Raw genomic sequence first — 26,372 nt, forward strand, 5'->3', positions numbered from 1 at the left:
TGGGGCCTCTAGCGATTGCCACCTTGTGCACATGCATGACCTTGTGTGTCTGGCTTATGTGGGTTCTGAAGATTTGAATCTGGGTCCTTAGGCTTTGCAGGTAAGCGCTAAGCCATCTCTCCAGCCCCTGCTCAGCCTCTTTTGACAGCTCATTTCTCCAACCATTTCTTTAGTAAGAAAGTTACCCACAATCCTGTTCTTGATGCTTATATTTTCTTTAGCCACGTGTATATGCATGAATATGTTTATAATCAGCAGCCATAAATATTATACAAATTCTAGTGAACTTGAAATCTCTATGACCAGTCCAGGACCATCACCTGGGCTCCATTTATAGACTAGAGCTCTCTTGCTGGGTTTCCGTCCTTGGTTATCACTCAAAATCCTCCTAATTCATGTTATTGAAATGGAGCATACTGCCACTTTCCTGACTTGGATTCACCATGTGGTGGTGCTTTTCATTTTTTAATAGTTTTTTTAAAAAATTTAATTTGTTTATTTGAGAGAGAAATAGGCAGAGACACACACACACAGAGAATGGGCATGCTAGGGCATCTAGCCACTGCATACTCCAGATGCATGTGCTCCCTTGGGCATCTGGCTTATGTGGGTCCCAGGGAACTGAACCTGGGTCCTTTGGTTTCACAAGCAGGTGCCTTAACTGCTAAGCCATTTCTCCAGTCTCCACCATGTGTTTTTGACAGCAAATCTCACCTGACTTCCAGCATCACTGTAGGAGTCATCTCAGACTCCTTCCTATTACCTTCAACATTTCATCCAAGACCACCTACACATTATGTTAGTGTGATATGGATGCATCCGCCCCTGACTAAAGGACTAGCATCAACAATGAAAGAAGTAAGCCGGGTGTGATGGTGCTCGCCTTTAAGCTCAGCACTTGGGAAGCAGAGGTAAGAGGATCACTGTGAGTTCGAGGCCACCCTGAGACTACATAGTAAATTCCAGGTCAGCCTGAGCTAGAGTGAGACCCTATCTTGAAAAACCAAAAATAATAATAAAATAAATATAAATAAATAAATAAAAGAAGTAGCTAGGGGCTGAAGAGATGGCTAAGTGGTTAAAGTGCTTGCCTGCAAAACCTAATGATAAAGCCAGATACACAGTGGAACATGCATCTAGAGTTTGTTTGCAGTGGCTGAAGACCCTGGTCCCTGGTGTGCCCATTCTCTTTCAAGATCCTTCCCTTCCCTCCTTTCTATCTCTGTCTTCTTGCAGCTAAATACATAAAATATTTGGAAAATGAAAAGAAATGCCTGGGCATCCATGCCTTCAATCTTAGCACTCAGGAGGCAGAGGTAGGAGAATTACTGTGAGTTTGAGGCCAGCCTGGGACTACAGAGTGAATTCCAGTTCAGCCTGGGTTACAGTGAGACCCTACCTTAAAATAGAATAAATAAGTAAATATGTAAAAGAAATGTCAATCTTTACTATAGTCCTCCAAATAGCTTGGATGATTGTAGAGTATGACACAAGTTTTGTAATGGGGTTTTGGAGGTTCAAGAAAGGTTGGAGAGATGGCTTAGCGGTTAAGCGCTTGCCTGTGAAGCCTAAGGACCCCGGTTCGAGGCTCGGTTCCCCAGGTCCCACGTTAGCCAGATGCACAAGGGGGCGCATGCGTCTGGAGTTCGTTTGCAGTGGCTGGAAGCCCTGGCTCGCCCATTCTCTTTCTCTCCTTCTATCTGTCTTTCTCTCTGTATGTCACTCTAAAATAAATAAATAAATAATGAACAAAAAAAAAATTAAAAAAAAAAAAAAGAAAGTTTCTTAGGGTTGGAGAGATGGCTTAGCAGTTAAGGCACTTGCTTGCGAAGCCGAAGAATGCATGTTCAAATCTCCAGGTCCCATGTTAGCCAGACGCACAGTGATGCAAGCACGTAATGTCACACATGGATACAAGAGGTCACACATGTCTGGAGTTCATCTGCAGTGGCTGAAGGACCTGACAGCCATTATTTCTCTCTCTCTGTCTGAAATAAAAAAAAAAAAATTAAAAAAAGGTTCTTAAACTTCAAACCCTGAGTTTGTGTCTCTTTTACTAAAGGACTGAAATAAAACAAGACTGAAAAGGATAATTATTAAATTATCACACAGGAGGCGTGAGGGAGAATATGAGGAAGACCAAGGAAGGGGGACTGGATGCACCCATGTGGCCCCAGAGCCCAGGTGGGAAGTGAGCACAATCCTGAAAAGGGAAAAGGGATTTAGAGAGTGTGGTGGTTTAATTCAGGTGGCCCCCATAAACTTAGGTCTGAATGCTAGGTTTCCAGCTGATGGGGATTTGGAAATTAATGCCTCCTGGAGGCAGTGTATTGTTGGGGTGGGCTTATGGGTGTTATAGCCAGCTCCCCAATGTCAGTGTTTGGCACACTCTCCTGTTCCTGTTGTCCACCTTATGTGGGCCAGGGCGTGATGTCCACCCTCTGCTCATGCCATCGTTTTCCCCTGCCATCATGGAGCTTCTCCTGGAGTCTCTAAGCCAAAATAACACCCTTTTTTTTTTCACAAGCTGCTCTTGGTCAGGTGATTTCTGCCAGCAATGCGAACCTGGCTGCAACAAAGAGGAAAGAGAGGAAGGTGCAGAGAGCTGCCTTGTGGCGGGCAGAGGGGGTGCAGAGGCTACCGGGGATAGGGGGCAGGGCACGCTTACCAGGACAGGAACCTGGAAGCTCAGGAGAGATGGCCAGACCAAAAAAGAGGGCTTGCCCGCCGTGCCCTGCTTACTTCTACTTCTTGGGCTGAATGCTACCAGTCAGAGCTCGGTCCTGCGCACCTCACTGGTGTTTGTGCAGCAGGATGCTCACCAGTAGAACTTCAAACCCGATGTGTCCAAACGTGGTCGTGTCATCTTTTCTCCTTGCCTCAAATTTCTCACTTTCAGCGGGGGGTGGGGTGGGGGCTGCAGAGATGGCCCTGAGTTTAAGGCGCTTGCCTGCAAAGCCTTACGACCCAGGTTCGATCTCCAGTATCCACGTAAGCCAGATGCACTAAGTGGTGTATATATCTTAGAGTTCATTATTGTGGCGATAAATGGTTAAAAAAATACATTCTTTTTTATTGTTAAGTCATAAAGTTTAGGTATCAAAATTAAAAGCAAAAATTAGTGTAAGACTTAAAAAGTAACTAAGCATCAATGGGAGGAAAAATGGGGCTGGGCAGTGATTTATGAATTAATGACCATGAGATACTAGGAGAGAAGAGCTGGTGGAGGAAAAGGTAATTAAAATAATATTTTATTTATTTATTTGTGTGAGACAGGCAGATAGAGAGAGAGACAGAGACAGAGAGAGATTGAGAGAACGGGCAGCCAGAGCCTCTAAGCCACTGCAGATGAATTCCAGACACATGCGCCACCTTGTGCAGCTGACTTACATAGGTACTGGGGAATCGAACCTGGGTCTTTAGGCTTCACAGGCAAGTGCTTTAACTGCTAAGCCATCTCTCTCCAGCTGCATTTTATTTTATTTATTTTTTATTTTTAAAATTTTATTTATTTATTTATTTGAGAGTGACAGACATAGAGAGAAAGACAGAGGGAGAGAGACAGAATGGGCGCGCCAGGGCTTCCAGTCTCTGCAAATGAACTCCAGACGCGTGCTCCCCCTTGTGCATCTGGCTAACGTGGGTCCTGAGGAATCGAGCCTCGAACCGGGGTCCTTAGGCTTCACAGGCAAGCGCTTAACCACTAAGCCATCTCTCCAGCCCTTTATTTTATTTTTTAAAAAGATTTTATATATATATATATTTTTGGAGACAGGGTCTCATATAGCCCAGGCTAGCCTCAAACTTACTATGTAGCTAGGAATGACTCTGAACTCCTGATCCTCCTGCCTCTACTTCCAAAATGCTGGGATTACAGGCACAAGCACCATGTCCAGTGACCATTCGACTCAAGCAGCTGGGTAAAGAGTTATGGGCTGGAGAGATGGCTTAGCGGTTAAGCGCTTGCCTGTGAAGCCTAAGGACCCCGGTTCGAGGCTCAGTTCCCCAGGTCCCACGTTAGCCAGATGCACAAGGGGGCGCACGCGTCTGGAGTTCGTTTGCAGAGGCTGGAAGCCCTGGCGCGCCCATTCTCTCTCTCTCCCTCTGCCTGTCTTTCTCTCTGTGTCTGTCGCTCTCAAATAAATAAATAAATAAATAAATAATTTAAAAAAAAAAAAAAAAAAAAGAGTTAACAGGTTAAGGTTCCTAAATTCCACAAGGTTCTTCAGCATAGTCCTGCCGTTGGTACCGTCTGTTTTTCATCACCCTTGACCAGCTCCTGCTGGCCTCCCCGCACCCTCTCTGCGCTTTCAGCAGCGCAGCCGAGCCATCTGCAGCTCCTTGGTCTCCTCTTTCTTCAGGCAGCTGCTGCTCTGTTCTTTTTCCAACTCATCTCTCTCCATCTCTGCTTGTGTGTTCTATTCCTGTTCAGTGTTTTCTGGGCTTTCTAGTAAGAGGATGATGACAATTCTTTTTTGTTTTATCTGGGTCAGCTCCTTCCCAATGGCCTGACAGTCATCTCCTTTCAAGAAGAACCCTACTGTGCAAGCTTAGAATTTTGTTTGGTTTTACATTGTTTTCGAGGTAGGGTCTCACTCTAGCCCAGGCTGACCTGGAATTCGCTCTGTAGTCTCAGGGTGGCCTCGAACTCACGGCGGTCCTCCGACCTCTGCCTCCCCAGTGCTGGGATTAAAGGTGTGCGCCACACGCCCGGCACATTTGCTCTTTAATGCGACATTTCCCAGCATACCCGAGTGTTTAGGGATAACTATCACCTCAGCAATGAGAGGAGAGACCACCCTGGGTAAGGTACCTCCTCTCATGGGCATCATAGTGAAAGTCGCCGTCTGTGTGGAATGAGGACCCGGGTGGAGGTGGTGGAGGAGGCCGCTCTGGTTCTGCACCGTCACACCTCTTTTCCTAAGCTCCCTTGCGGCTCCAAAGCCCGGCCACCCGGGAGAGCTCCTGTCACCACTTCTGAAGCACCTCTCCCCTTCCTGTCTGGAACACCGGCAAAGCTCTTCGGAACAGACCAGCCTACAATTTTGCCATGCACCAAGAACATGGCCTCCACATCAGACTTTATGGCCACCACCAGGTATGGGGTTTCCAGTGAATACACGGGCGCCCACGAAACAAGGATATATCTTTTTGGTAAGATATATTGATAGCCATGGTCTTTGACATTTCTCAGGAAGCAAAAGATAATGATCTCACTCAAGCGAAGTTCCTCTAGTGTATATTTCAGGTGACTGTAGCGAGAACCAGGGAGGGAGGAAGAGACTCAACCCTGAATACCCAAATCCCAGGTGCCGCATGAAATCAACCAACTGTTTGACAGTGGCAATGTGGTCACAGTTGTTCAGTCTTCATCTCTTCACAAAATGTCATATGATTATTGACTCTCATTTCCCTTTTCCCTATATCTACTCATTTTTGTCAATTTCACCTCTTAATTCCGATTTTTTAATTTTTTAAAAATTTTATTTATTTATTTGCAAGCAGATAGAGAAGAGACAGACAGAGAATGGGCAGCCTGTAGCTGCCGCAAACAAACTGCAGACGCATGCGCCCCTTGTGCATCTGGCTTATGTGGGTCCTGGAGAATGGAAGCTGGGTCCTTTGGCTTTGCAGGCAAGCATCTCAACCACTAAGCCATCTCTCCAGCCCTCACCTCTTAATTTCCAAGCAACCTTCTCATTAATTAACTTCACCACTGCCAGCCTTCAAACTTATCCTCTTCAAATCCATTCTCCACACATCTACCACATTGTAGTCAACTGTATTCTTTTCTTAATTTTTAAAATTTATTTATCTGAGACAGAGAGAGAGGAGAGAATGGGCATGCCAGGGCCTCTAGCCACTGCAAAGGAATTCCAGACACATGTACACCTTGTGCATCTGGTTTACATGAGTACTGGGAAATCAAGCTAGGGTCTTTAGGCTTCTTAGGCAAGTGCCTTAACTGCGGAGCCATGTCTCCAGCCCTCAACTGCATTCTTATTTTTTAAGTATTTTATTTTTATTTACTTTTTATGATAGAGAGAGGGGGAGGGAGGGAGAGAGAGTGAGTACATCAGGGTCTCTAGCCACTGTGAATGAACTCCAGATGCATGTGTCACCATGTGCATCTGGCTTATGTGGGTTCTGGGGATTTGAACCTGGGCCCATAGGCTTTACAGGCAAGTGCCTTAACTGCTAAGCACTCTCTCCAGCCTTCAACTGTATTTTTCCCCTCCCAATGTTTAATGAAAAGCAGTTAAAATTTTTTAAAAATATATTTTATTTATTTATTTATTGAGAGAAAGAGGGAGAAAAAGAGAGAGATTGAGAGTGGTAGCCCCAGGGCCTCCATCCACTGCAAATGACCTCCAGATGCGTGCACCCCCGCCTTGTGCATATGGCTTACATGGGGCTTGGAGAGCCAAATTGGGATCCTTTGGCTTTGCAAGCAAACACATTAACTGCTAAGCCATCTCTCCAGCCTTTATTTATTTATTTTATTTGAGCTATGTGTGGTGGTGCACACCTTTCATCCCAGCACTCAGGAGGCAGAGGTAGGAGGATCACCATGAGTTCAAGGCCACCCTGAGGCTTCATAGTGAATTCCAGGTCAGCCTGAGCTACAGTGAGACCCAACCTCAAAAAAAAACAAAAAACAAACAAAAACCTTTTTATTTATTTATTTGAGAGAGAGGGATAGTGAGCATGCCAGGTCCTCCAGCCACTGAAAACAAACTCCAGACACATGCACTATCTTGTGCACCCAGCTTACGTAGGTCCTGGGGAATTGAACCTGGGTCCTGTGGCTTTGCAGGCAAGTGCCTTAACTGCTAAGCCACCTCTCCAGCCCTCAACTGCATTCTTTTTGTTTGTTTGTTTGAGGTCTTACTCTGGCTCAGTCTGACCTGGAACTCACAGCAATCCTCCTACCTCTGCCTCCTGAGTGCTGGGATGAAAGGCGTGCGCCACCATGCCTGACTTTTTTAAGTGGTAAAGTCTGTATTTGAATAAATGCTCTACAGAATTAAGAAACATCTTTGGATGATATAAACTTGTGAACAGTTCTAAACAGAAAGAAATGTCATGTCATGGTGAGAAGCACTCAGAACTGAGAGTCAGTGTCTAGTCTTGATTTTTTCCCTTTCCATTCTTTGTGAGTTTGAACACATCTCTGGGCATCAGAACTGGGTGTTCACATCTACCATTCCCGCTTCTCAAGAAGCAGAGGCAGGAGGATGGCTTGAGTCCAGGAGTTCAAAGCCAGCCTGGGTAACATGGCCAGATGCTCATCTCTGGATATTGATTGGTTATCTGTAAAAAAGAAGGGAGTGATTTAATTCACAGCGGTTTTTCAAATATGTGAGTCCAAAACCAAACCAAACCAAACCAAACCAAACCAAACCAAACCAAACCAAACCAAACCAAACCAAACCAAACCAGAATGTGTTCCAAGCTGGGCGTGGTAGCTCGTGCCTTTAATCCCAGCACTTGGGAGGCAGAGGTAGGAGTATCACCGTGAGTTCAAGGCCATCCTAAGACTACATAGTGAGTTACAGGTCAGCCTGGGCTAGAGTAAGTAGAGCGAGACCCTACCTCGAAAAAAACAAAACAAATTAAAAAAAAAAAGTATGACAGAACCGGGCGTGGTGCACACGCCTTTAATCCCAGCAGTCGGGAGGCAGAGGTAGGAGGATCACCGTGAGCTGAAGGCCAACCTGAGACTACATAGTGAGTTCCAGGTCAGCCTGGGCTAGAGTGAGACCCTACCTTGAAAAACATAAACAAAACCAAAAACAAACAAACAAAAAAAAGTATAACAGAAACTGTAATGTCAGGGATGCTTGAGTTAATTCTTCAGTGTTTCTCTCAAAACCCGGAGCCTGGCTCTGTGGCTCTTATCACAGCCCTCAGCTCCACTGGCACCATCCTCTGGACTTGTGGGTCACCAGCAGCGCCCTGAAGTGGAGGAGGAGGAGACATAACTCTCGGCTCCCGTCTCTCCTTGGGCTTACCTTGCTCTTATAAAAGACCCGCTATCTATGTATGTTTTGAAATGGCCTCACTGTCCGTCTGCTGACACTTAAGTCACATTATCTATGGTGGAAACAGAAAACGATGTGACAGGATAGATTTGCAGCAACACCAGCCCGCCAGCCATCCGTTGTCACTTCCTCAGCTGTGACCTTGTGACTTCAGTGTCACGTCATCCGGAGAGTCTGATCACCTCACCAGCCCCACAGTTCTCCTCCCTGCCTCCAGCTGATATGACAGGTCAAAGACGCCGATCATTAAGGCAAGTCTCCCTGAGAAGGTTCCAGTTGTGCCCTTCTATTCCCATCGAATGTATAAGCACACCTTCCCGCATGGCTTAATGTAGAACTTTGCAGTTGATGAACTTTTGGGCTCTTGTCTATTTTAACAAAGGATTTTAAAACAGCATGATAGCCGGGCGTGGTGCACGCCTTTAATCCCAGCACTCAGGGAGGCAGAGGTAGGAGGATTGCCGTGAGTTCGAGGACACCCTGAGACTACATAGTGAATTCCAGGTCAGCCTGGACCAGAGTGAGACTCTACCTCAAAAAAACAAACAAAAAAAAAAAAAGACTGAAAATGGTAAATTATGAATTGTTGAATTTATTTAGGGAGAAATTATGAATCATGAGGTTTACTTAGGGAAAACTGGTATCTAGGGAAAGACTAGAAGAGTTACACACACACACACACACACACACACACACACACACACACACGACAGGAACTAGAAGCCCATGCCAAAAGATTTAAGACGAAACACTCACATGCTCACGTGGCAGCTAAGTGCATTCCTTTACGTCCACACGGGAGAGAGTTAAGAGATTAATTAGGTCGTGGTGGACTCAGGGTTTAAGGAGGGATAACAGAGGAAAAACACCAAAGCAGGACATGGAAGTTCAGATGCTTGAAAAGTGGGGAGTAACGAAAGCCAAGGGCTGGAGAGATGGCTTAGCAGTTAAGGCGTTTCCCTGCAAAGCCAAAGGACCCAGGTTCGATTCCGCAGGATCCATGTAAGCCAGCTGCATAAGGTGGTGCACGGGTCTGGAGTTCCTTTGCAGCAGCCGGAGCCCCTGGCCCACCTATATTCATCCTCTCTCTCCCTCCCTCCCTCCATCTCTCTCTCTGCCTGCCTCTTTGTCTCTCTCAAATAAATAAAGATAAATATTTACAGCCAGGCATGGCAGAGCACTTCTTTAATCCCAGCACTCGGGAGGCAGAAGTAGGAGGATCGCCATGAGTTCAAGGCCACCCTGAGACTCCATAGTGAATTCCAGGTCAGCCTGAGCTAGAGTGATGCCCTACCTCAAAAAAACAACAGAACAAAACAAAACAAAACAAACAATATATATATTTATGAAAAGAAAGTCAAGAGAGTTATACACTTGGTAGACCCAGAGTTTAGAGGAAAATCATACATTTAACAAAACGCAAAAGGCATCTGGAAACAATACATGTGAGGAACAAATAGAAAAGTACCCAGACAGGGCTGGAGAGATGGCTAAGCCAAAGGACCCAGGTTCAATTCCCCAGGACCCTCGTAAGTCAAATGCACAAGGGGCACATGTATCTGGAATTTGTTTGCAGTGGCTAGAGGCCCATTCTCTCTATATCTGTCTTCTCTTCTCTTTATCTCTCTCTATTTGCAAATAAGTAAGTAAAATATTTTTGAAAAAGTACTCAGGTTAAGGAGAGTCCTCCCATTCCCCAGCCAGGCTGGTTGGGGGGCGGGTAGGGAGACACACACTATTATTCTGATGAACAAACCACAGGTCAGACCGGGGAGCCAACATGGAGGAGAGAGGAGTCAGCAGGAGACAAGCCCTTTATGGTTAGTTAGGATGGATTTTGTATGCAAGGGAGAGACACCAGATTGGCTGTGGATCCAGCCTGCTGACCCAGAGGGCAGCTCACCTGGGAAGTGTGCTAGACTGTGGAAGCAGTAGGGGGCGCTGCAACCACTGTGGGTAAGGGTGAGACTGGATCAGCTGCTGAACTCCAGTTCTGCCCCGGCACCTGAAGTGAGAGATGACAGCTCCTGATTTCCTCTTGTGCTTCTGCCACTGACTAACTGCCACAAAGAAGCTATCTTCCTCCTTGCTCGCCTTCAATATAAAGAGTTTTTAATTTTACAATTAAACTTTATGCACGTTATTTTAGAACATGCTTTAGGGAAAGGTACTAAAGACTGGCTTCACATTTGGCTCACCTGGGAACCCTTAAAAACATATACCAGTATCTGCTGGGCGTGGTGACGCACGCCTTTAATCCCAGCACTTGGGAGGCAGAGGTAGGAGGATCATAATGAGTTCAAGGCCAGCCCGTGACTACATAGTGCATTCCAGGTCAGCCTGGGCTAGAATGAGACCCTACCTCAAAAAACCATTATGTATCATTATATATATATATATATATATATATATATATATATATATATATATATATATATATATCTCCAGGATCCTAACCGTCCTGCTAGAGATCCTGATTTAGACAGGACAGAGATTGAGACAGGCGGATCCTGTTTAACAGAAAACATGCTTCTGATTAGTGGTTTGAAAGGTAAGGGTTTGGGCTGGAGAGATGGCTTAGCGGTTAAGCGCTTGCCTGTGAAGCCTAAGGACCCCGGTTGGTTCGAGGCTCGATTCCCCAGGACCCACGTTAGCCAGATGCACAAGGGGGTGCACACATCTGGAGTTTGTTTGCAGTGGCTGGAGGCCCTGGCGTGCCCATTCTCTCTCTCTCTCTTGTCTATCTGCCTCTTTCTCTCTCTGTCTGCCACTCTCAAATAAATAAATTAAATTTAAAAAAAAGAAAGGTAAGGGCTTGAGAAGCAAGCAAGTCCTTGAAATGATCACAGGAACAGCATTAATGGAGAGACTTGGAACACAATGCTGTGAGTGTTTCTTTATCCTTCTGAGGATAGAGCTATAACCACAGAGCCGCGTGGATCAGTGGATGAGTGACTCTTTCATCCGGGTGCTTTTGCTCAGCATCGTGAGACTTACCCACATTGTCAACAGCTTGTTCACTTGTACTGACGTGAGCGGGTCCACTGGAAGAATGAGCTGGGTATGCAAGGTTTACACGACATTGACACAGCTTTCAGTATAACACTTTGGGATTCCACATGGAAGCTTACTGTGGTTTTACTTTATATTTCTGGTACCCAAGGAAGTTATGCTTGTTCAATCAGGGAACATTTTAGTTAAGTGTCTAATTTTTCTTTTTTCTTCTTTTTTTTTTCTAATTTTTCTATGTCTAATTTTTCTACAGGGCTGCCATTGGTCTTATGCTTAAAAAAATAGAGACAGAAATAATATTGGTCACTCTGGAGGACAAAGTTACATTCCTATCTACATTCCAGAACCGGAACATTAAGGAAAGGGGAAATACCTTTATTTATTTATTAATAACAACATATTTTGTATGGACATATCATATGATGGTATCCTCTTTTCCCTTGTCCCTGTCCCCATTCTGCTGGGGACCCTCCTCAGTGGGGTTGCACGGATTCCCCATGAGACTGTGGGTTACACGCTGTGGGAGAAGCAGTCAGGTTTTTTTTTTTTGGCAGGGGGTGGGGAGGCAATGCCTCTGGGCATGATGTCTCTTAACCTGTGTCTATTATAATCCTTCTGCTTCCTCTTAGAAAAGGGAAAATATCTTAAAGTCTCACTTAAGACAAAACTTTGAGGGGCCAAGGAGATGGCTTAGCAGTTAAAAGCACTACCTTGCAAAGCATGCTGGCCTGGATTCGATTCCCCATTGCCTTATAAAGCCAGATGCACAAAGTGGCACATGCATCTGGAGTTCCTTTGCAGCTGCCAGAGGCCTGGCACGCCTTTAATCTCTTTTTCTCTCTTGCTCTCACTGTCTCTCAAATATATATTTGGTTTTTCAAGTAGGTTTTCACTCTAGCTCAGGCTGACCTGGAATTCATTGTGTAGTTTCAGGATGGCCTCGAACTCACAGTGATTCTCCTACCTCTGCCTCCCAAGTGCTGGTATTATAGGCATGTGCCACCACACCCGGCAGTAAAAATGTTTTTTACAAAACTTCCTTTGGGAGTGTGGCAGTGGTTACTAACCTGTGGGTACCAAGTCATCAGCAATTCTTTGCTAAGGTACAGGCAAGACAGACTCCCACACAGACAGCCATAGACTCTGGCACATGTAGCAGCTCAGTAACCCCTCCCTTTCACCAGCCCTCTGCTGTCTCCCTCTTGTTGCCCAGGTGTGAGCAGGAGAGTTCAGAAGGAGGTGAAATAAATAATGTGCCAGCTTGCCACCTGCCTTGCCCAGTGCTCATCTGTTAGGACAGGAGCTGAGCGGGGGGCATCCACAAGCAGCGAGAGCAGACGGCAGAGAAACACGATGCGGGTCCTGCTTACCAGAGCTGGAAATGTTTGATCTTGGTGACCAGCAGTTTGTAGTGGGCACCAAGCGGAGCCATGGATGCCACATCCACGAAGATCAGCTGCTCCAAAGGTCCTGTTTCGTTGGTGGCTTTTGAGGGACACAAGGTGCGACTGACTTGCTGGTAGTTGTAGCGCCTCTGGTATCTGGAGCGACGGAGGAGGACAACATCAGCAAGGGGACCCAGTGAACGAGGGCGGAGACAACAGCCTCAGTCTGCTTCTCTCCAGTTCTTATTTTTTATGATTTGGTTTTTCGAGGTAGGGTTTTTGCTGTAGTCCAGGCTGACCTGGGATTTACTATGGTGTCTCCGGGTGGCCTGGAACTCAAGACAATCCTCCTACCTCTGCCTCCCAGGTGCTGGGATTAAAGGCGTGCGCCACCACGCCCGGCTTCTCTCCAATTTCTCTTAGTTCAGTTCCAGACTGGACGCATTGACAGTCATGTCAGAGTTCTTGCTGTGGGAACTAATACATAACAAATGGGCTATGGGGACTATTTCTTCCTAATATATTTATGTTATGCTACGCTAGCCTCTTAATTCAATGAGGGAAAAATAGCAAATTTTGAGTGAGGATCTCTTCTTGACAAAACAACCAGTGGATTCCATTTTTTTTCACTGTCCAAATTTCTGCTAAACTAGAGGTTAAAGAAGGTCCTTGTTCCATATTGCTATCAGAGTCAGCATTTTTTTTTTTGTTCTGTTTTTTGAGGTAGGGTCTCACTCTAGCTCAGGCCAACCTGGAATTCACCATGTCGTCTCAGGGTGGCCTCGAACTCACAGCGATCCTCCTACCTCTGCCTCTTGAGTGCTGGGATTAAAGGTGTGTGCCACCATGACCAGCTAGCTTATTTTTGCTTTTTGAGAGTGACACACACCCACACCGAGAGAGAGAGAGAGAGAGAGAGAGAGAGAGAGAGAGAACTGGCACACTAGGGCCTCAGTCACTGCAATTGATCTGTGGATGCTTGCGCCACCTAGTGGGCATGTGCGACTTTGCACTTGCCTCACCTTGGTGCATCTGGCTTACGTGGGATCTGGAAAGTTAAGCATGGGTCCTTAGGCTTTGCAGGCAAGCGCCTTAACCACTAAACAATCTCTCTAGCCCATAGTCAGTGTTTTTTTTTTTTTTTCGAGGTAGGGTCTCACTCTAGCCCAGGCTGACCTGGAATTTGCTCTGTGTTCTCAGGGTGGCCTTGAACTCAGCGATCCTCCTTCCTCTGCCTCCCAAGTGCTGGGATTAAAGGCGTGTGCCACCACACCTGGCTCAGAGTCAGTGTTTTTTAATCCTCAAATTCCTGACCCTTTAAAAATGGTGCAGTACCACACTATGTGGCTATTTCTCTGTGCCATCCTGTATTTTGCATAGGAGTGCTATAATGCCTTACAGAACTCTCCCCAGTCCCCAAAATAGGAAGTCCATGAGGGCAGGGACTTAGTGTTTTTCATACAGTCTTCTGAGCACCTACCATTCAGTACTGCCATCTAAACACTACTGAATGATTACAGTTAGGGTTCCAGGCCCTTCTAAAGAATGGGTTTGGTGTTGCTCATTTCTGTTGACTGCTGGGCCCAGCCCACTGAATGACTATGGGACCAGACGTTTTCTAACCAAAAGGAACAGAACATTGTGGTGGATTTTCAAATGATAAAAGTTCTTCCAGATGCTGAGCATCTAGGTGGAAGGCCTGTCTGAAATCCAGAGGATGGAGTTGGAGAAAGCTGACCAGGTATGGTTTGTACCATGACCACTATTTAAACTTGCATTCATAATACCTCAACATTCCCATGTCTGAGCTCTCCTTTTGCTAGGAAAAAGAAAAAACACACAAGTCTAAGACATTTAAGAATACCAAATGTGGGTTGGAGAGATGGTTCAGCTGTTCAGGCACTTAACCTGCAGAGCTTAAGGACCCAGGTTTGATTCCCTAGCACCCACATAAAGCCAGATGAACAAGGTGGTGCACACGTCTGGAGTTTGTTTGAAGTGGCTAGAGGCCCTGGTGTGCCCATTCTCATTCTCATTCTCTCTCTACCTCTTTCTCAGTCGCTCCCAAATAAATAAATTACTATTAAATAAAATAATACCAAATGTGAGGCTGGAGAGATGGCTTAGCAGTTAAAGGGCTTGCCTGCAAAGCCTAAGGACCTCTGTTCGACTCTCCAGATCCCACATAAGCCAGACACACAAAGGTGAGGCAAGCGCAAGGTAGCACACGCCCACTAGGTGGCGCAAGTGTCTGGAGTTCGATTGCAGTGGCTGAGGCCTTGTTGCACCAATTCTCTCCCTGTCTCACTCTCTCTACAAAATAAGAATAAAGAATACAAAATGTAGCGAAGTTGTCTGGGAAAAGAATGCTTACAGTCCTTGGAAGAGCAGAGGAACCTGCCAGGATAGCACCTCTTTCTGCTGGCGAACCACAACGAGGACTGGGTAGTCGAGGTTCTCGGAGGAGCTGTTCACGTGCACGCGCACGGCCGTCACCTGCGTGGCAAGACGGGGAGGAGGGATGCTCAGGAAGACCAATTCCCAGAGCTTCCTCTGCCCATGAAACAGGTCATGCAAACGCTCCAGCTGTTCTTCATCTTTCCTATTGTAACCACAGTGGGTCTCAGCCTCGACTACCCATAGGTGCCACTTTAGGAAACTCATGAAAGTGGATGTCTGATTCAATTTATTGATCTTGGAGGAAGCCAAACTGAAGAGTCTTCAAATTGTACACTGAGGGCTGGAGGGATGGCCTAGTGGTTAAGGCACTTGCCTGCAAAGCCAAAGGACCCCGGTTTGATTCCCCAGGACCCACATAAACCGGATGCACAAGGTAGCGTATGGGTGTGGATTGTTTGCAGTGGCTGGAGGCCCTGGCATGCCCATTCTTTCTCTCTCTTTTAGGTTCTCTCTCTCTTTTAAATAAATAAATAAAATATTTTAAAAAAATTTTGTTCATTTTTATTTATTTATTTGAGAGTGACAGAGAGAGAAAGAGGCAGATAGAGAGAGAGGAAGAATGGGCACTCCAGGGCTTCCAGCCACTACAAACGAACTCCAGACGCGTGTGCCCTCTTGTGCATCTGGCTAACGTGGGTCCTGGAGAATTGAGCCTCGAACCGGGGTCCTTTGGCTTCACAGGCAAGCGCTTAACCGCTAAGCCATCTCTTCAGCCCAAATAAAATATTTTTAAAAAGTAGGCTGAGTAATTTGAACTAAGCAGATAACACAAGACATCAAGAATAAACCCGAACAGACAAAGAAAGATACTGATGTACTTTGTTCTTATTTGAATATAAATACAGATAACAGAAATGTCTTAAATAAACAGATCCCCAAACCATCCCTCCAACACCCTACAAGACCCATGGTTTCTGACAAACTCAATTTTGCTATGGTAAATCATTTCTGTGTTTCAAACTAAAATGGTCTAGCCATGTTTTTTTTTTTTTTTTTTTTTTTCCAGTCTAACAGATGGTCTGTTCCTCCCACCAACAGATCATGGAGTTGCAGATCTGGCAGGAGCTGAGCTCTCTTCTGCTTGGCTCCAAGGTATAAATTGGTCTCTCTAACACAAAAGATCTTTTACCTCATCAGCTCCCCATCTCCTTCTGAAAGTACAATTAAAGTCAAAACTTAATCCCATCACAGTGAAGATGGGAAACTGAACTTTGGCTCTGGAGGTAGATGTTTTTGGTGTTTTCCTTAACATTAAAAAAAATTATTTTTATTTATTTGACAGAGAAAGAGGGAGAGAGAGAGAGAAAGAAACACACACCAGGGCTTCCAGCCACTGCAAATGAATTCCAGACACATGTGCCCCCTTGTGCATCTGGCTAATGTGGGTCCTGGGGAGTTGAACTTGGGTCCTTTGGCTTTGCAGGCAAAGGCCTTAACCACTAAGCAATCCCTCCAGCCCTTCCTTATTAACAATTTTTATAATATCATAGGTAATATGGAAGAGAATAAAGAAGAAAAAAAAGCAAGGTAAAAATTAAAAAAGTAGGGCTGGAGATGTAGCTCGGTTGGTAGAGTGCTTGCTTGCTTGCATGCCGACCCCGAGTTCAATCCCCAGTACTGCACAAAACCATAAGCTATAGCGGTTAAGCGCTTGCCTGTGAAGCCTAAGGACCCCGGTTCGAGGCTCGGTTCCCCAGGTCCCACGTTAGCCAGATGCACAAGGGGGCGCACGCGTCTGGAGTTCGTTTGCAGAGGCTGGAAGCCCTGGTGCGCCCATTCTCTCTCTCTCCCTCTATCTGTCCTTCTCTCTGTGTCTGTCACTCTCAAATTAAAAAAAAAAAAAAAAAAAAAAAAAAAAAAAGCTAGCCCCCAATGTGCAGGTAGCTAGTCAAGGCTACAGGTCCAAAAGGAATAAACAGATGTCTGTGTGTCCTGACTGAGCGATGAACATGGAGATTTTACAATGAATTGTATATTACCAACGATAAGTTCAGAGAACAGAATCTGGGGACTGAAATCCAAAAAGCCCTGACTCATGCTGGCCACCAGCCTCTGCTCTTTTTATTTTTTACTTCTTGGCTCCTCCTTTTTGGAACTCTCTGGCAGAACCTATACTCCTTTGCCTAACTCATCAACCTTTCAAGAGCCCCCACATATATGCTAAGTAACCAACTCAATCTACTTGGACCTGATGCCTAATTTATATTCCCAAGTATATAAAACCCCAGCTCTAGATGGGTGCCTGTCAAAACCCCTCTTAGGTTGGGAGCTTTTCTGCTTTACTTTCTAAAAAGAAAATCTTGCTTATTTTGTCTTTTTGCCTTGTCTGCATTTGTCATTCTTTGTGGATTGTAAGACAAGAACTCAAGAATGCTGGTACCGGGGCTGGAGAGATGGCTTAGCGGTTAAGCGCTTGCCTGTGAAACCTAAGGACCCTGGTTCGAGGCTCGCTTCCCCAGGTCCCACGTTAGCCAGATGCACAAGGGGGCGCACGCGTCTGGAGTTCGCTTGCAGAGGCTGGAAGCCCTGGTGCGCCCATTCTCTCTCTCTCCCTCTATCTGTCTTTCTCTCTGTGTCTGTCGCTCTCAAATAAATAAATAATTAAAAAAAAAAAAAAAGAATGCTGGTACCTCAATCCTGTCCACCACACCAGCACTCAGAGGCTGGGGCACCATGAACTATACACAGTGAGATCCTGTCTCAAAAAACAAACAAAAACAATGGTACTGTAAACCTGGTACAACCCATGGCTGAGAGGTCCCAGACCCTAGGAGGAAACTGTTATTACTACTATTGTTCTTCTAGACAGTTGTAAAAACAGCCTTCTAAACATTTATGTTTCTACCATAGGTTAGTGCTATCCTCAACCTCAATCAGGGAAGCTTTATTTGTTTGTTTGTCTTACAGTTTGCAGAGATTAGAATAAGTGACTATTGTGTACTCAGCCCTAAAAAGGGTATGTACAGTGTTCCTTCAAGGTCAGGGAACACTGAAAAAGAGGAGGCAGAAAGAATAGAGTTACAGGGGCTGGAGAGATGGCTTAGTGGTTAAGGCATCTGCCTGCAAAGCCAAAGGATCTTGGTTCGGTTCTCCAGGACCCATGTAAGCCAGATGCACAAGGGGGCGCATGCATCTGGAGGCCCTGGCACACCCACTCTTTCTCTCAAATAAATGGAGTCATAGAATGGGGAGGAGGGCCATGGAATGCTATCATGTGGAACCAAAAGGGCTATTGCACTTAGGAACTCAAAACAGCTGTGGTTTCCTGCACAAAACTGAGCCCTTCAACGTCCGGTCATGGATGGGGGAGGAGCTCAGGAAGCCCCACCCCGGACAGTCTACAGCTGCTGAGGGAAGTCGCCTGTACACTATTAAATTAAATTAAATGCTATTAAACACTGAGCCACACTCACACAAGCATCTCTACCTACGTGGGTCGCACGTACAAAAAGACATGAAAGTAGGGTAAAGAAATTGTGAAAGGGGGCATAATAATGGGAAGGGGTAAGAGTGGGGAATAGAGGTGAGTGTAATCAAAAGACATTACATACATGTATAAAATTGTCAAAAATAAGATAAATTAGATAAATCATTGTATAAAAATGACTAAAAAATAAGACAAGGGGCTGGAGAGATGGCTTAGTAGTTAAGCACTTGCCTGTGAAGCCTAAGGACCCCGGTTTGAGGCTCGACTCCCCAGGACCCACATTAGCCAGATGCACAAGGGGGCGCACGCGTTTGGAATTCGTTTGCAGAGGCTGGAAGCCCTGGCGCGCCCATTCTCTCTCCTTCTCTCTATCTGCCTCTTTCTCTCTCTGTCTGTTGCTCTCAAATAAATAAATTAAAAATAACAAAAAAAATTTAAAAAATCTTTAAAAAGTAAGATAAGCAAGAGGGATGGGGAGGTTAATGAGAGGCAAATATGTACAAAGTACAATGATATTTGTGTATAAAAATGCTTTTTGGGGCTGGAGAGCTGGCTTAGCAGTTAAGCACTTGCCTGTGAAGCCTAAGGACTCTGGTTCAAGGCTCAATTCCCCAGGACCCACATAAGCCAGATGTACAAGGAGGTGTGTGCATCTGAAATTCGTTTGCAGTGGCTGGAGGCTCTGGTGCACCCATTCTCTCTCTCTCTCTCTTTCTCTGTCTGTTGCTCTCAAGTAAATAAATAAAAATAAACCAAAAAATTTTTTTTAAAAGTATAGTGATATAAGGTTCAAAAAAATGTTTTCAATGATTGAGATGGGGAGGTAATATGATGGAGAATGGAATCTCAAAGGGGTAATTGTCGGGGGGGGGAGGGAATTACCATGGGATATTTTTTATAATCATGGAAAATGTTAATAAAAATTGAAAAATAAATAAAAAATGTTTTGATGAAGCTAGATGTGGTGGCACACACCTTTTATCTCAACACTTGGGAGGCAGAGGTAGGAGGATCATTGTGAGTTCAAGGCCACTTTGAGACTACACAGTGAATTCCAGGTCAGACTGAGCTAGAGTGAGACCCTACCTCAAAAACAAAGCAAAACAAACAAAAAAAGGCTTCATGAAGCCCATTATTTAAAACAAAAGAAGTCAGGCTGGAGAGATGGCTTAGCAGTTAAGGCACTTGCCTGCAAAGCCAAAGGACCCAGGTTCAATTTCCCCAGGACCCACATAAGCCAGATGCACAAGGTGGGGCAGGCGTCTGGAGTTCTTTTGCAGCAGCTGGAGGCCCTGGCATGCCCATTCTCTCTCTCCTCTCATTTTCTCTGCCGCCTTCTCTCTCAAATAAATAAAAAAAAAAAATTAAGTCTAATTTAGTCTTCCATGTGAGGTTTTCTTTTCATCTATTGCCTTCATATTCATTTGAAGGCTCCTTTCGGAAGAGGTAAGAGAGGCAGCTGAGAGGGAATAGAACAGCATGGCTGTCACATATTGCCACTTAGTTTTATATGCTTTCCCTGAGGAAGCCACTGCCTCTCGTTAGTCTAAGGCTAGTTTGTTAATGTGATGAGAAGAGCCTGCTCATGAAGGGAGTGTTTGTGCCTACACTATATGTTGCCATAGAAATTATGCTGCAGCTGGTAACTGCTCAATGCAAACCTGTTTCCTGAGCTCTGGGGTTTCCACAGGCACCTCAAACTCAGTGTGGCTACACGGAGTCTCCCTTTCCAGATGTTCAGTTCCTTCTGAAACCTGGGCATCCCTCTTGGTTCCTACTTCTGCCTTTCTTACTCAGTTCTGTCACACTGTCCACATCCATGGCCCCTTCCACTGCGAGGATGCTCACAGCTCAGTCCATTGTCCTGGTGGCCTTCTGCTTTTTAAAGATTTATTTATTTATTAGAGACAGAGAGAAGGAGAGTGGGATAGAGTGAGAATGGACGCACCAGGGCCTCCAGCCACTGCAAACGAACTCCAGACGCATGCGCCACCATGTGCCTCTGGCTTATGTGGGACCTGGAGAATTGAACCGGGGTCCTTAGGCTCCGCAGGCAAGTGCCTTAACCGCTAAGCCATCTCTCCAGTCCTCCCCACCCGCCGTGGCCTTCTTTGACAGACCCCTATGTATCACCAAGGCTGTATCCACTACATTTTAATTTTACTTGTCATCCCCCTTGCTGAAAAGATCTTCAGTGACTAAGAAGAATTTTCAAACTTATCCCCCCAAAGAGACAAAAAAATCTATAATGAATAGTCATGTATGTATAATCCAGCCTTGGTAATAATTCACACGTGTGTCTCCTATTCCTATATATTTACCCACTGGACTATTCTGAAATATACACAAAAATCATATTGTTTGAACATTAAATATTTTAATGCATATCTATAAGAGATAAAGCCTTCTTTAAAAGCATAAATAGTATAATTATCTTAATAAAGTTCATAATTCTTCAAAAATATTGAATATTCTTTCAGGGTTTGGAGCTTTTCAGTTGTTTCATAAATTGTTTATTTTTGGTTTTGGTTTAAAAAAATTTTTTTTGTTTATTTTTATTTATTTGAGAGCAACAGACAGAGACAGAGAGAGAAAGAGGCAGCTAGAGAAATAGAGAGAGAATGGGCACACCAGGGCCTCCAGCCGCTGCAAACGAACTCCAGACGCATGCGCCCCCTTGTGCATCTGGCTAACGTGGGTCCTGGGGAACCAAGCCTCGAACCGGGGTCCTTAGGCTTCACAGACAAGCGCTTAACCGCTAAGCCATCTCTCCAGCCCTGGTTTTGGTTTTTTGAGGTAGGGTCTCACTCTAGTCCAGGCTGACCTGGAATTCACTATGTATTCTCAGGGTGGCCTCGAACTCTCAGCAATCCTCCTACCTCTGCCTTCCCAGCGCTGGGATGAAAGGCGTGTGCCACAGCGCCCAGCCACGCTTCATTCTTGATACTTCTCAAAATGGCTCTGACCCCCCTGCCGACTGGCTTGTGGAGACCCTCCTCCTTAAAAGCCCTCTTTTGAGATGTCATTGTCCATGCCTTGGTCAGACCTTCTGTGGCTGAGTACCTCAATGAGGTTTGTTTATACCACCTACCATTTTTAAAATGTGGCCAAATTTCTTACTTAATGATTTTTCCCATCTTTTAAAATTCAGATGTAATTCCCATACCACACCTACTCTGAAACTGTATGATTCACTTGTGTTTAGCATTTTCACAGAATTGTGCAACTGTCACCACTGTCTAATCCTACATCTGCCTCATTCCACAAAGAAACTCTGTACCGATTAATAGGTATTCCTCCTTCCCTTTTTATCCTACCTCTTAGAAACCATTCGTCTATTTTTATCTCTATGGATTTGACTATTTATTTTGGTTTTTCGAGATAGGGTTCTCACTCTAGCCCAAGCTGACCTGGAATTCACTATGTAGTCTCAGAGTGCCCTTGAACTCATGGCGATCTTCCTACCTCTGCCTCCCGAGTGCAGCTTAAATTTGCCTATTAATATAATGGGATGATATATTTATACTCTTTTGTATCTGGTTGATTTCACTCAGCAAAATACTTTCTAGGTTCATTTATGTTGTATATATCAGTATCTCATTCCCTTTGAACGTTTAGTATTCCATTACATGAATATACCACATTTTATTTATTCATTCTTCAGATGATGGACATTTATTTTCAACTTTTGGCTATTTATAAACAATGCTGCTATGAGTATCTATCTATCAGTTTTATGTGAATATGCAATTTTTCAGTTCTTTTGGGTATACACCCATGAGTAGAATTGCTGGGAGCTATGTTAACTCTATGTTGAGCTTTTGTTTTTTTTTGTCCAGGTAGGGTCTCACTCTAGCCCATTCTAACCTGGAATTCTCTATGAAGTCTCAGGGTGGCCTCGAACTCATAGCCATCCTCCTATCTCTGCCTCCCAAGTGCTGGGATTAAAGGCATGTGCCACCACACCTGGCTATGCTCAAGACACTTCCAATCATTTTCCAAAGAAATATCATTTCACACTCGGTACTTTATACCACCAGCAATACTTAAGAGTCCTAGGTGCTCTATATTCTTGTCAGTACTTTTTGATATCTGTCTTTGTTTGTATGTCATGTTTATTTATTTGAGAGAGACAGAGAAGCAGAAAAAGATAGATAGATAGATAGATAGATAGATAGATAGATAGATAGAGAGAGAGAGAGAGACAGAGAGAATGGGCATGTCAGGGCCTCCAGCCATTGCAAATGATCTCCAGACACATGCCCCACCTTGTACATCTGGCTTACGTTGGTCCTAGGGATTTGAACCTGCATCCTTTGGCTTTGCAGTCAAGAGCCTTAACTGCTAAGCCACCTCTTTAGCCCTGTCTTTCTTTGATTATAGCCATTCTGGTGGGCATAAAGCTATATCTTTGTTGGTATTTAAAGCTGAACTTTTAACTCACTCTGAACCTTCCCACTAGGATGGTGCTGTTCTGTTCATTTGAGAAAGCTGACATGTCTGCCACAGTTTCTGCCACCTTGGCACACAAAATTGGCAACTCCAACTTTAGCTCTCCTCTGCTTTGTCCCTAGATAGGGTAAGTCCACACTCTCTTTCAGGTATAAACTCCTTTAAGTGATCAGCTGTTAGAAACAATCCCCAGATGACCTACATTAAGCTCCTTAAGTAGTTACTGTCTATTGCCCAAATGTTTTTACTTATAACCTTGACAATAGATAGGTATACTTTCTCTGAAATATACTCATTTGAAGTTCTTTAATTTTTACCTATAGCCTTGAAAATACACATTTTCTCTAGTGAAAAGATAAGTTCCTCTCTGGGCTTTGTGACTCTCCTCCTGGGCTCTGCACCCTGTAAGGCAGCTCAAAGACATTTAGTTTGGCTGAGGGATCTTTTGTCTGTGACTCCATCAGTATCTCATTTATGGACCACACAATATTTTACTTTATTATTATTATTTTTAAATTTTGTTTATTTATTATTTGTTTATTTCAGAGCAACAGACAGAGAGAGAAAGAGGCACATCGAGAAAGAGAAAGAGAGAATGGACATGCCAGGGCTTCCAGCCTCTGCAAACGAACTCCAGACACGGGCGCCCCCTTGTGCATCTGGCTGACGTGGGTCCTGGGGAATCGAGCATCAAACCGGGGTCCTTAGGCTTCACAGGCAAGCGCTTAACCGCTAAGCCATCTCTCCAGCCCTATTTTATTTCATTTATTTATTTAGGTTTTTTGAAGCAGAGTCTCACTCTAGCCTAGGCTGAGCTGGAATTCATTCTGTAGTCCTGGGGTGGCCTAGAACTCACAGCCTTCTACTTCTGCCTCCCAAGTGCTGGGATTAAAGGCGTGCGCCACCACGCCCGGCTCAGCATGTATCTTTATAGCACGGTTTAGCCTGGCTTAAACACACAGCAGTCAGAACCAAGGCAAACCCCAGGGGAGCCATGAAATGGGCAAGTTGGTGGTAGATATGTCTCTTTCCTTTTATTCTCTTAGGACACAACCTCTTTCTGCCCTTCTTAGGTAATGGGTCTCAGAGGGGATTTCTCTTATTTATTTTTTCTCCTCTTTCCCCTGCACCTTCTTCTTTTTCTTCACAGTTTGATCCAAGACAGTGATTTTTTTTTTTTCTTAAGGAAGCTTATTGATTTATTTGAGAGAGAAGGAGAGATAGAGGGAGAGAGAATGGGCATGCCAGGGCTTTCAGCTGCTGCAAAAGAAATCCAGACACATGTGCCACCTTGTGTATCTGGCTTATATGAGCCCTGGGGACTCAAACCTGGGTCCTTTGGATTTGCAGGCAAGTGCCTTGACCGCAAAGCCATCTGTGCAGCCCTAAGACAGTGATTTTTGAACACTGGCAATTCAAATCCCTCAAGTCAGCCCCCTTCCCATTTCCAATTCAGCTGCTCAGGACTGGAACTTAAAACACCCAAAAACCCAGGGCTGAAGGGGTTGCTTAGTGGTTAAGGCATTTGTTTGAGAAGCCTAAGGACCCACATTAGCCAGATGCACAAGGTTCACACGTGTCTGGAGTTCATTTGCAATGGGTAGAGGTCCTGGTGCACCTATTCTCTTTCTCTCTCCCTCTTTCTATGTCAAATAAATATATAAAAATAAAATATAAAAAACCTAGGCATTTTAAACAAACACTGGGGGATTTTGATGTACTTGGTTGGGAGAGGGCTATACTTTGAGGAGTGCTGTTCTAAAAAAAAAAAAAAAACACCTACTGGGGTTGGAGAGATGGCTTAGTGGTTAAGGCACTTGCATATGAAGCCTAAGGACCCATATTTAACTCTCCAGGTCCCATGTAAGGCAGACATACAAGGTGGTGCACGTGTCTGAAGTTCGAGTGCGGTGGTTGGAGGCCCCGGGGGTGCCAAGTCTCTCTCTCTCTCTCTCATAAAAATATAAAATACAAAAAAAGAAAAAAAAAGCCACCTACTGGGATGACCCTTAGTCATCCTGATCTGCAGCTGCCCGAGGGCCAGATGCCCACCCATGGGACCTCCGTGTCACAGCACAGGCGGAAGCTCTGCTTGCTGGATCTGAGGCGGGGCCGGCAGAGGGGTGACTTCCCACTGCTCATCTCCACACCCTGATTTTTCTTGTAACCCTTTTGCCTTTGCATTATCTTATCTTTACTCATCATTATCATTATCTTGTTGCCACAGCAACAAGAACACTTTTATTACACAGATAATGTTTCCTTTCATATTTACTTCCAGCAAGAAGGCACATTATAGCTTAGCGAATGATTAAAGTATTTGCACCTCCGGTGGTGTACACATCATGATTACGAGGGCTCTTAACACTTAGAGACATCCTCTTTCATCTTTTAGAACACGTCACGGGGGGGGGGGGGAGTTCACAATTATATGCAATGCATTTTTGTTGTGTATAAAGAATGAAACTGAGTTTAATTCACAATCTACGTTCATTTTGCTAAAACAAAAGGGACTGCAGCTTCTACTAGTTGGAACATCAGACTTGGATTCAGAGATTATTAGTTCCCATTACTGAACACACCCGTATTTGTTCTATGAGCTTGCAAAGCTGACTCCACCTGCAAATCAGCTACGAAAGTATCTGCAGACCATCCTTGTGCTAATGTGTAACTATTTTACTAACTTTGCTGGGCTCTCTGGCTGTTTATCTACTGGTGATTAGGTCCTCCACCACCCCCCCACACACACTCCCACTGTCATTAATCAAATACTCTCTTTTTTTCTTTTTTGCTTATCATGTTATGATTTATTTTTATTTGTTTTGGTTTTTTGAGGTAGGGTTTCACTCTACCCCAGGCTGACCTGGAATTCACTATGTACTCTCAGGGTGGCCTCGAACTCACAGTGATCCTCCTACCTCTGCCTCCCAAGTGCTGGGATTAAAGACGTGAGTCACCACGCCCAGCTCTCATGTTATGATTTTTTTTTTTTTTTTTTGGTTGTTTGAGGTAGGGTCTCACTTTAGCTCAGGCTGACCTGGAATTCACTCTGTCGTCTCAGGGTGGCCTTGAACTCACGGCGGTCCTCTTACCTCTGCCTCCCGAGTGCTGGGATTAAAGGCGTGTGCCACCACGCCCAGCTCTCGTGTTATGATTTTTAATGGATCCATGTTGATTTCCTGGGACGGACTTTAAAAGTGGTTTTCTAAGGACATGAACACGGTATTTGTGTCACGCTGGTCCTGCAGCTAAGTTCAGAGTAGAATATTTGGCAGCCTAACGCACACAAACTAGATCATCCAAAAACTAAGTTCAGCCATAGTTTTCTTGCACTATTAAAGTAAAATTAATGACCAACATCAACAAATTTAACATTTGTCATCAACTAACTCACATCCAAAAAATTAAAGAAAACATAGTTCATCAAGCAGCAAACTTAAAAGGGATTTATTTGTGATTTCCTATATATTTAGCTTATAAATACTGTAATGTATTAAGAGACGATTTCTTGAAAGTTTTCATTGTGTTTCACTTCAAGCACTACACAAGTTAAAATCTGATAAAGGATTTGCATTTGATTCTATGAAACTC

General features: G+C 44.6%; 1 protein-coding gene across 3 annotated transcripts in view; it reads right to left on the reverse strand.

The window, feature by feature from the left end:
- Positions 1–26,372, reverse strand: part of Sidt1 (SID1 transmembrane family member 1) — a 136,152-nt gene that overhangs the window by 77,912 nt on the left and 31,868 nt on the right. For all 3 annotated transcript variants that reach the window (XM_045148086.1, XM_045148087.1, XM_045148085.1), the window contains exons 2-3: positions 14,817–14,938; positions 12,428–12,598 (exon numbers count right to left, since the gene is read on the reverse strand). In XM_045148086.1, coding sequence (XP_045004021.1) covers positions 12,428–12,598; positions 14,817–14,938 — 293 coding nt within the window. The remainder of the gene's footprint in view (positions 1–12,427; positions 12,599–14,816; positions 14,939–26,372) is intronic.

This window comes from Jaculus jaculus, chromosome 4 (genome assembly GCF_020740685.1).
Source record: "Jaculus jaculus isolate mJacJac1 chromosome 4, mJacJac1.mat.Y.cur, whole genome shotgun sequence".
Classification (NCBI taxonomy): Eukaryota; Metazoa; Chordata; class Mammalia; order Rodentia; family Dipodidae; genus Jaculus; species Jaculus jaculus.